The 11,180-nt window shown below is 41.8% G+C and overlaps 1 protein-coding gene across 6 annotated transcripts in view; it reads right to left on the reverse strand.

The window, feature by feature from the left end:
• Nucleotides 1–11,180, reverse strand: part of KITLG (KIT ligand) — an 89,292-nt gene that overhangs the window by 77,113 nt on the left and 999 nt on the right. Inside the window, exons 1-2 of one of the 6 annotated variants that reach the window (XM_014544598.1) lie at nt 9,026–9,165; nt 6,830–6,950 (exon numbers count right to left, since the gene is read on the reverse strand). The exons of 4 other annotated variants lie outside the window; for them this stretch is intronic. In XM_014544598.1, the coding sequence (XP_014400084.1) occupies nt 6,830–6,847 (18 nt within the window). In that variant the 5' untranslated portion in view covers nt 6,848–6,950; nt 9,026–9,165. Of the gene's footprint in view, nt 1–6,829; nt 6,951–9,025; nt 9,166–11,180 lie in introns of those variants that run through there. One more of the 6 variants, XM_014544597.1, reaches the window with a different exon arrangement.

Here is an 11,180-nt window from a genome sequence, read left to right on the forward strand (position 1 = left end):
AGGGAGAGAGAGGTGCAAAGTATTATTAGTACATTTTACAGAAGAGGAAATTCAGGTAGGAAAAGTTGAAGCAAAGTTAAGTAATTTGCACAGGATCTCTTGGCAAGCTGGAGTCAAGAACCAGAGGTAAAACCTAGGTGCTTTTGACCCAAAAGCCATACTCTTTCCATTCTCCCTTGACAAGGGGCTATCTTTCTGTTAATGCGAAAAATGACCTCTCCTCCCGGATAGGGAAAAGTAGGACATCACTCACCAATTCATGAGAAGGACTCATGTTCGGGCCCCCCCAATTCTAGGGACAGCATCGAGTTCAGGAATGCAGGCGCTGGTGCTGGCCGCCTGGCTCGGAAGCCAGCTCCTGTGTGCAGTTCGCGCAGTGACCTTGGCGCATGATAGAAAGAAGTAACCGCGCTCTAGGTGAACTATCTGGAGATACCATTATGCACACTTAGCTCTTTTTCTGGTTTTGTTATAGTAGGGAATGAAAACAATCCAATTATTCAGGACTGCAGTGGATGGAAAGCCCGAGTTCTTTGGATAAATGGCTCCAGCTTTCCCTTCCATTCAGACAGTGGGGACTTTTAAAGGCACTTTCTCTCAGACAGGAGGCATCACGCTGATAAGCTTACCAATTGCTGAAGGCTAAGGATAACAGTAAACGTTTATTTAGTATTTCCCATGTGCAAGTGCTGGACGGAGGGCTTTCCTGTGGATTGTTTCACTGAATCTTCGTGACCGTCTTTGAGAAGTGTACTCTTGCTGTCCATGTTTTGTAGCTGTGGAAACGGAGGCTCAGAGATCTCATGCTGAGCCAACCACAGCAGGCTGTCCAGCTGCGGGCTGCTCGGTCCATCATACCTCTGCCGTGCTGTGTCCCTCATCTGTGTTCAGATGATGCCAGGACCTTTCAGCTGACACTTTTGTTTCCGCTAAACCTGGTGAGTAAGTCCCATAGCGATGCTGCTGACAAGGGTGTTCCCGTGGTCATTTGTTTAAAAAATCGTAGTGTTAAAGCAGAAAATGAATGACAGAGCAAAGGTCCTAACTTGAGTGGCTGGTAGTTTTGAAAAACAGGCAGAAGCATAAAGATATCATTATTAAATAGTTTTCTAATATGCTCACAGGCACTTAGAGTTGCTTTTGAAAACAGCGTGAAAATAGGGTCAGGACCGATTGAATGAAGTGATCCCTGAAGCATCTTTTTTTCTAAGAGTGTACTATTTTGCAACACCATCTTAAAATATTTTAAAACCTGCTCTCTGCAGACAAGAGTATGATTTTATTTGAAAGACACCAAGGTTTACCAGCCGTGGGCAAACTACGGCCCATGGGCCAGATCCGGCCCGTTTGAAATGAATAAAACTAAAAAAAAAAAAGACCGTACCCTTTTATGTAATGATGTTTACTTTGAATTTATATTAGTTCACACAAACACTCCATCCATGCTTTTGTTCCGGCCCTCGGGTCCAGTTTAAGAACCCATTGTGGCCCTTGAGTCAAAAAGTTTGCCCACCCCTGGTTTAGACAGTAATTCTTAATTCCATAAAGTAAAATGGCCCTTTTACCGTTTATAAGGGCCCCCCGCATAGCAGTCAGATGAGGCACCCATTTGACAGCTGAGGAGACTGAGGGAGAGGCAGGTGCCCTGACTGTGTGAGCGTTGTTGCTCCCACAACCATTTACCCTCCTGGTGGGACTAAGGAGCTGGGTCAGAAGCTACCTGTCCCTCACCCAGAAGCTCAGCTTTCCTGCCTCAGTCTTCCCCATATAAGACTAAAAGCTATCATCTCCACAGACAAATTAAAACAAAAAAAGCTCACACTGTACAGACTGCACGTCTATGTATGTATACCTAAATATGGCTAAGTGGAATGGAGTCTTTAGAATTCAACAGCCTTGGCTTCACATCCAAGATTTTCTGCTTACTTGCATTTTATTCTTCTTTTAATTTGGGGCACGTTTTCTTAAACTCTCTGAACTTTAAGTTCCTTATTTGTTTAAGAAAGTGATATCAACAATAGTATTTACTTCATAACTTTTTGGGGCTAGAATCAAATGAGACGTACCCGTGCAGTTTGCACCTCATCGTGGTGCGTAATCAACAAGTATATATTAACTTATCAACTACTCTTATTATTTCCTTATTCAATAAGCTGCTTTCTCTTTTTAAGCTGCTTGTCATTTGGACTATTTTGTATAACTTTCCTTTCACGGGAAGGGGGTAAAGGTAAAGGAGATAAAATTGAAGGAAAATTTTGTTTAATTTGCTAAGAGTACTTATGAGTGTTAAAGAAGGCAGATAACATAAGGAAGTTATGCCATTAATCTCTAAGGATTATTTTATTTATTCATGCAAAAGCAGAAATGGCTAACAATGAATGTATTTCTTACAGCATTTGGATTTGCTATAATATTTCATGATTCATTATTCTAGCAGAAAAGGAATTGATTATGTACTAAGTGTAAGTCGTTGTGCCCTTAGATAGTCCATCTCACTTAATCAATACAACTAATAGGTGGTTATTTCTGTACCCATTTTAAAGATAGGGAAAGTAAAGTTCAGAGAAAAATACCTACTGAAGGTCACATAGCTAGTCCGTGGCAGAACCAATACTACATTTGATCTATAATTCAATCCAATGTTTTCTGTTTTCTCACATGGCCTCCAGTTTTGCTTAGTAAATGATATTGCATATTCATGGAAAACAATGCTATATATGGTGAACAAAGTAACCTTTATAATCATCAACCAAACACATTTGTGTATATAATAGAGCCAGCACAGTAGTTAAAAATGTACCTTGTTTTGCCCTGGCTGGTGTGGCTCAGTTGGAGTGTTAGCCCATACATCAAAAGGTGGAGGGTTCTATTCCCGGTCAGGGCACATACCCAGGTTGTGTGTTGAAACTCCAGTCAGGGCACCTACTGGGGGTAGCCAATTGATGATGTTTCTCACATCAATCTTTCTCTTTCTCTTTCTCCCCTTTCTCTTCCTCTCTCTAAAATCAATTTAAACATTTTTTAAAAATCTGCCCTGTTTAACAAAAGAAAAGAAAAGGAAAAAAGCCTCAAAAAAGTATATCAGCACCTAACAACCTGAATCAGGCATTTACTCTTTCCACAACACAATGAGTACCTGATATGAGCCACTCTGTTAGGCAACTGGAATTATGAAAAATTTTTTGGTCCAAATTCTATCACTGGCAGCTGTTTCTAATATCTGAATTGCATTTGCTTTTGATTCCATGTTCCTGTAAACAGAATTTGTATCTCTGACGTGCTAAACAAGCCACACTAACGCACTGTGGCTGTGCCAGCTAAATCTCTTTGGGTGTTATTCTTGGCAATAAACACGTGGAGTTGGCAGAGGAAGGACCTTATCTGAATTTCCTCATCTGTGAAATGGGATTTTAAAAAAAAACCTGTACCTACCTCCCAGAAGAAAAGTTCTCCCAATTAATTAATCTTGGAACTGTTTTCTACTGAGTGCCACTCTGGTTGATCTTATTAGCAGGGTGATTTGATTTTATAAAGCAATGATGGAAACTCTTTAAAATGGCTACACATTTAAATGTCAAAATTTGACACACACACACACTACAGTAAATCCTTTCCTTCATGCTGAATCATTTATGTGTGACATTTGTACAGACGCAGGACAATAAACAATCAAATTGCTTTTGAATTTAAAAGTCTATTAAAATTGTTTAAGAATAAAAAAGATTCAAATTTCAAAAGGGGAGAAAAAGGCAGCCCACTATTTTCTAAGTATTATTAAGGTATAGAGTATGGCACATTACCAAAAAAAAAAAAAAAAAAAAAAAAAAAGGAGGGGCAAGATAGTAAGATAACATTGGTGGGTAAAAAAAAATTGTACTAAAGTTTTAAATATACTTTCCTGGGCAGGGGTTAAGAATATTGTTTTAATGTTATAATTTGTTGCAAAACAATGAAAGAATAACATAAACCCTATTTTGTAGTGCTTTTGTACATAAAATTAATGTCATACAATATTAAAAACATACTAATAACCTCTCTTTCATTTTTCATGAATGTTTTCTAATGCCTTTATTATCTCTGCATTTCAATGCCCATTTTGGACCACCTGGAGGCAGAAAGCGCAAGCCATGCACCCTACCTAACAAGCAGAATTCCATGTCAGAGCCAGTCCTCCGCTTAACAGAACACATCAGAGGCCTCTGAGTAGGCCTGGCCGAATAGAGCAGCTTTCTAAACTGCCAGAGATCCAAACTAAAGCAATCACAGAGGTTTTCGCTGGTCATCAAAAATGGAAATCCCTAATGTGTTGACTATTTCAGAAGCATTAAATTGTAGGTTTACATAGAACCATAAATAATGAAGTGTGACTGCTGAGGTTTGTTTTGTAATCCCTGGGTTTTCTAGATGACATTAGAGATCACTTTATATGAAACACTTTTACCCTTCCTCCCTCCTCTTCATCTCAAGTTCAGCAGTTAATGTAAATCTGAACAGCCATCCATATGTCCTGAACAACACGTGCCAGGACAGGAGCAAGGAATTTATAACACAACCCATTTCTCTGCAACGCTCTGCTTGGAAATCAAGGAATCCGTGTGCTTTCACAGGCAGTCGTCTAGAAAGGCCTCGAGAAAGGGACTCCCAGGAAACAGCAGAAAACTCGGCATAAGGGGGTCCCTCACAAAAGACAGCCCCTATTAAATTGTAATTCTTTGAGGTTTTACTCAAAACCCTCAACTACCCTTTAGGACCACATTCTAAGCCAGTTGTGAGATACACTTGAATGGAAAGACTGCTGGCTTCAGAGATTTTATGTCAAGTTGAAAAAGAGGCAAAAGTTCTAAGCACCCACAGTGCTTTTGTTTAGAAGATGAAATTCTGCTCTTGAAAGGGCAACAGAGTATGTGCAAACAAGGCCAACACCAGGCCCCCCATCCTACTGTGCTGGGTCCTCCCAGGTCTGCAGCCTGCCACACTATGCGTTTGGGCGAGGGGGGGCTTCTGCAAAGGTGAAGGAGGCTGAGGCTTTCTTTTTCGAGTGAACACTGAGGATGGGTTTGCTCTTGCTCTTTTGTGCCCTTTTGCATTGTCACCCTAGAGAGCAAAGGCATTCTTTGAAGGGCAACTGCCCATTTTGAGTGACTCTCTGTGCACCCAGAACACAGAAAAGGCACCCTGGCTGCCGCCCTTCGTGCCCACATTCTAATCCACAGCCCTCAAAGCACCAAGGCAACAGCTACACCTGCAGAGGCAAGTGCTGAATTCCCAGATCACGAAGGAGAGCTACCGCTGCCTCTGTAAGAGCCTGGATCACTGCCTCGATGCTGGATGTGCTTTCAGTGGGCAGCTCTCTAGGCTCTGCCTGTGCTTAGAGGAGAACAGCGTCACTGTCACTGCCACTGCTCAATTTTCTGAAGAATCCCTGCTCTCTTGGCCGGCGCAGGGGTCCAGCTGATGTTCCAATAGTCTCCTGTCAACAATGGGAAAGGACTGTCATGGCTTCTGATGGCTAAGGAAAACCAGCTGCTGGCTACTGGGCTTGCCCCAACTCTCCAGTGAGGTCAGTTCTAGAGAGAAGCTCAGGAAAGGAGGTAGGTGAGAGGTGTCCTGAGAGGGTACTGAACCTGCGAAAATCCTCAGCCAAGTGCCTTCCACAAGAACAGTCTTTCCCTGAGGCAGCAGGCCTGCTCCCTCCTTTTCCAGCCCGTCTTGCCGGCTGCAGACCCCCTCCTCTTCCCTGGCTTCTGAGGGTTCATGCTAGGGAGTGGGCCAGAGATACTACTGAGATCAGTGACTCGCCCAGGACTTGTCCAAGACTTGCCTAAGCCTCAGTGTCTGCTGGCGCTGGAGCAAGAGCCAAGCACAGGACCCATTCCCCCATGCTCCCCACCAATGCCTTTCTGCTACGTGATCAGATTGCCTCCATGGCTACTGCATGCTCCCAGACACTGCAGACGGCAGGAGCAGAAGAGACACGCAGGCCCAGGGAGGCACTCACCACCTTTGTGAGCCTATCTCCTCTGGTCGCCTGCCTTTGCCTTAGGATCCTTCCTTACGGAGAGGATTTAAAGATCAGAAGAGAGAAAGTAACAGTGGATACTGCTAATATAGCAAAGTGTAAATACCATGCTTGTTAGAGAGAAATGCCAAGGAGCAGGTGAAATGGCTAAAAGCAGAACAGTCTAAATTTAAACCTCTTTCTCCCCATTGGCTGGGTCATAATCATAAAATAATGGCTATCATTTATAGTCACACCAAAGCAATGGCTACACAAATCTCAGAACCAAAGGGTGCTTAAATGCCATCTGGTTCAAGCCTCTATTTTACTAGTACCTTCAAAATTTTAGAACTGGAAGGCACTTAGAAATTGCCTAGTCCTACTTTCTCATTTTACGGTTGAGGAAATTGAGGTTGGAAGAGATTCAAATCTCTTTCCAAAGTCACACAACTTAGTATCCAGCCTAATAAAAGAACTCCATCCCCTAATATCCAAGTCAATGTGGCTGCCTAGGAAAACAGTGAAATGTAGCCAAAGACAAAGACAGCAACATAAAGAACAGTCTTCCTTTAGATGACACACATTGAGACCTCAAAAAAAGAACCATGAGGCCTAATTATAAGAAAATCACTCCCCACCTCCTTTTTTTTTTTTTTCTGGACAGAGGAAATAGAGATGTGATAATAACAATTCCCTCAAACTCCCAACCCCTGTTAACAGTTCTTCCTGTGCCCATAGTCAAGTAAAAAGGAAAAACACATTTTGCAGCATCTAAAATTCAGTGAGGATACAGTCAATGGTTTCTATGAGACAAAGTCTATACAAACTAACCTTGAAAACAGCATACATTATAAAAGCATCCTGGTGTTGCCTCAATTTGTTTCATAAATGTTCTGACTACACAGGTGACTTACACCCAAAAGCAGTCCCCTGCAGCTGTTGGATTCATGTACTAGAAAAAAAGATAAAAGATCACTCCTAAGATTGATTTGCAGCCAAATGCCTTACCCTAATTTGCAAAAGGGAACATTAAGGTAATCAGGAAAAGGAAAACAAAAATCTCCCAAACTTGCATAATGGATAAAAATGTCACTGCATGTTGCCTGGGAAAGACAAAAAGGATACCGTGCAGAAATGAATGCATGGCCTCAATCAGAAGAGCAAGTGCAAGAACACCAGGGATAGGATGCTAAGTCTCCAGTCCAAAACAAAATAAACCCTCAGCATCACACAAGGGGAACTCAGAAAGCAAGAGTGTGGAAATATGGAAGTGAATCAGAGATGGCGATAATATTTCCATTTTCTATTTCTATTTTCAATTCTAATTCTCTCACTCATTTTTACTTTTAAAGAATTTAACATCCTTGATGCCACATATAGCCTCTGTTTTCATACATTCCTAATTTGCTGTGTGTTCATTACAGTCTATAAACAGACATTAGCCTGGAATGGGCAGCACTGAATCCACAAATTCAGATTTGTCTGTTTTCCTGGTGAAGCACCATTTACCTGCAATAGTCAGTTTTTCTCTGGTTGTTTAGTTAACCAGCAGGCAATTCTCTTCTCAGGAACAACAAATCCAGACTGTAACTACAGTAAGCCACTGTGCTGGGATAAAGATAGATATATATATATAAAGTCTCCTTTAATCCTTACAACCACCATGTGAGAAAACTCTTTATGACTATTTTATAACCATCATACAGATTACAAAATGCAATTCCCAAGAAGTTTAACCATTTGCCTAAGGTCATTTATCTCACCAGTGGTAAAACAGGAATTGGAATCTAAGTCTTCAAAAGCTAGAGCTAGATGACACACATTGTGTGTCCACTACACCTGAGGCGCTCCCTAGCCATGGGTGGGAAGGGCACGTGAGTGCAGACCATGCATCAAACCTCCAATATTCAGACCAGCCATTTGGGCAGGGATTTTTTTTTTCTTCCTGGTGATGGAAAGATGTCAATCACCTACCATTAAAGAACAAACGTGACTCGCAATTTGCTATGTTCAAATCAGCAGTTAGACATAAATAAAATTTAGCAATTTTAATTGGTTTGGCTCAGGCCTTCAGATTTCCATATGGTTATTTCCTTGTTTTATGTTAAATGTAATTGACTTAGCACTTGAATTTTAAAATCTTGGCAGAACATATCAATTAAAAGCTACACAAAATAGAATTACTCAAAGCACACACTCCAAATTGAGTGACTCTAAGGATAAGATGAAAAAATGCTCTTTTCATAATTTTTTTCCTACAAACTTGCATTATCACCCAAATATCATCCTCATACAGACAATAGAGGGATGTCTTCCTGGAACAACAAAAGCTAAAAAGTAGTCTATTTGCTTCTCTGAGAACTAATGTATGCCTAAAATGGCCTTTTTTTACACTGTTTGCAAGATGGATTTTTTTCTTAATGTTTTTAAAACTGATAGCAGTAAGGAAAACTCTCATAAACCATCTGAAAACTAAAATGTGAGTACATCAATAAATCGGGCATCAGGCCCATTAAGTTGATAGGCACTTTTTAAAATGGTCTTGAAAAATATACTGTCCAATTGTTATTTAATATACAGAGTGTTATATTAAAATAAATGATTATTGATCGAAATAGATGTTCTTTCTGAACCTAAGCCACAATTTCCTTCAAACTGCAAAACCATATAATATAAATAAAATGCAATCAGAAATCTGAAAAATGCAAAATGCATTCATTTCTGTAGACTTGTGGTTAAATTTGTTATAATTGCTCCTCATAGGTATTGTCCATGTAATTATTTTCTTAATGCTAAAGTCCATTACAAATGCTAAATAAATGAAAGAATCATTTATCGAACCTCAATTGTTTCTTGATGGAATTTTCACACTTATTTAGCTTAACTGAAAGGCCAGAACATTTGGTGCACCCGTGATTCTTGGAGAGCTGCATAACTGCAATTAAAGTTTACTATTATTATTACTTTTATTAAGTTCTAATTTTATATCTTGGGTAATATATATTAAGAGAGCAAAAAACTGTTTACCTTAAAATAGAACTCTCCTATTGAGGCCATCTTTATAAATGACCATTGAAACTATTGATTTAGTAGATACCCTTGCTGGCAATTCATCTTACTTCTTAATATTTGACTTCCTCATGCTACTCTCCATCCATCCAGAATTACACAGGAAGTTTCCTGTACCTTTTGGATTAGAAAATTTAGCAATATTAACAAGGATCTAATCCCTCTCCCCCTTATTTCCACAGATTATGTTATTGATTTCATACTATTTCTAGTGTCCCCCTTTTCAGTGGCAAGAATGTGGAATTGCTAGAAGTATCCTTAAAGGAGACCTTGAAGGTCATTAGATCCCAGGCAATGAATGCCTTCATTCAGCAAGGGCACTGCCCTCCTATGCCTGCAAGTCCTTTAACATCAGCAAGTTCCCCCAAAGGGCTTGCACTTTAACTTGGTCTGAGCAGGTCACATTTCTAAAATATTTAGCTATCTCAAATGACCCTGGTCGGCAGCACTGAGTCACTAACACCACGGCGTTTCAGGGTAGATTGACCTCTTTCTAGTTTTCAATGGAATTATTCCATGTAATCAGATTTACACAGCCATTTAATCAAAGTGAGAAGGAAGATTACAGAGCTCACATGTGTTTCGCAAAGCAAGGGTGCAAGGATCATCAATCCTACTGACACTCAAAGTGACATGATAGTATGTCGCCCTCCTTTGGAGTGTTGGTCATTAACCTGATCTGTCTCCAGTGCTCTTGTTTAAATAGGAAGGTTTAGGCTCTTTTTCTGAACTGGTAGATAGAGATTTCTCCACCCAGATCTCACCACTGCCATTCATGTGAGCAGATGCTACTATAACAGGGAATGGGTTCTATGCTCTTGCATATTATTCCTGCAAAGCAGAAAACTTGTACAAATCAAGAAATTACATCGTAACCTCTCTTTCCTCGCCAGCCTTTAACACTTGCATTTCCGCAGCACACTGTGGTGACCCCAGGTGTGGCCTTCAAAGCTCTGCCTATAAACCAACCTGCTTGCAAGAAGGGAACTGCACTCCCTTCCTCTCCTCCTAGGCCTCTGCCCTAGAAACCTTACAAACCTTTCTGCCGGGCAATGCCCCTTCCCCCTGCTCTTCTCCACACGGGTGCGATGACCTTGATTCTTCCTGATTCCTTCCGAATGTGTACATCTCCTAAGCCTAGACATCTATTGAAAATATGATACGAAGCGCACCCTTTAATACAGCATTTCCCCCACAGTGATGCCTTCATTCTGAACCGACGATTTCCCTTTCCCCCCAACACTTCTACCCCTTCGACACATTTCAGAAATTGCAATCTCGGATAGAACCTCTGGGGGGTGAAAGGGCAGCCTTACCCAACCCGGGACAGACACACACAATTCCAACGGGAAGAAGTGAGAAGAGGTGAGAACTGCGGTGGTGAAAAGAACTGTGGATAGGAGCAACGTGGGGGCTCTTTCTAAATGACAAGCCACATATCTGCTTCAGGGGGTTGCGGGATCTAATTGTACCCCTGGGCGGTGCTTTACCCAGTGTTTAAGTGTATAATGCACAATTTAGCAGCACTGAGAATTACCTCAATAACTATCATTAGAGGTGCCCATTTAAAAAAAAAAGAGAGAGAAACTTTCTATTCTGTAATGAAAGAAGGTGGGTGCGGTGTGGAGGTATCACCTCATCGAGAGCTCTCTGGAGAGCTCCCCCAGAGCTGCAAACCCCGCAAATGCTTTGGAGAACCAAGTTTCCGCGGTGGGCCAGGCAGGTTCCTTGCCCCGCGGAGCGCTGCTACTAAAGGAACTCGAGGTCGGCTTCGCTCCCGCGGTGACACCCTCATCCCCGCGAGCCCCGAGCCCACTTGGGGGCTGCACAGAAATCTGGGTGCGAGGGCGCGCGAGCGAGTGTGGCGTACGGGGAGCTGTTTTGTAATCTCCCGGAATCCGAGGGAAAATGTCTCCCGTGCAAACACATGCCTTTCCGTGATCACTCAAAACTCTCCGACCAAAGAGCAGATCCTTCCTCCTTACAGGAACTGCGGCTCGTACTGACAGCTCCAAACTTAACGGCTGAGGCTGCGAACTTGGCACCGGCTCCCTCTCATCGCTCCCTCTCCTCCTCTCCCGGGCTCAGCCGGCCCGGGCGGCTCGGGCTCGCA

The sequence above is a fragment of the Myotis brandtii genome, unplaced genomic scaffold (assembly GCF_000412655.1).
Source record: "Myotis brandtii unplaced genomic scaffold, ASM41265v1 scaffold371, whole genome shotgun sequence".
Taxonomy (NCBI): Eukaryota; Metazoa; Chordata; class Mammalia; order Chiroptera; family Vespertilionidae; genus Myotis; species Myotis brandtii.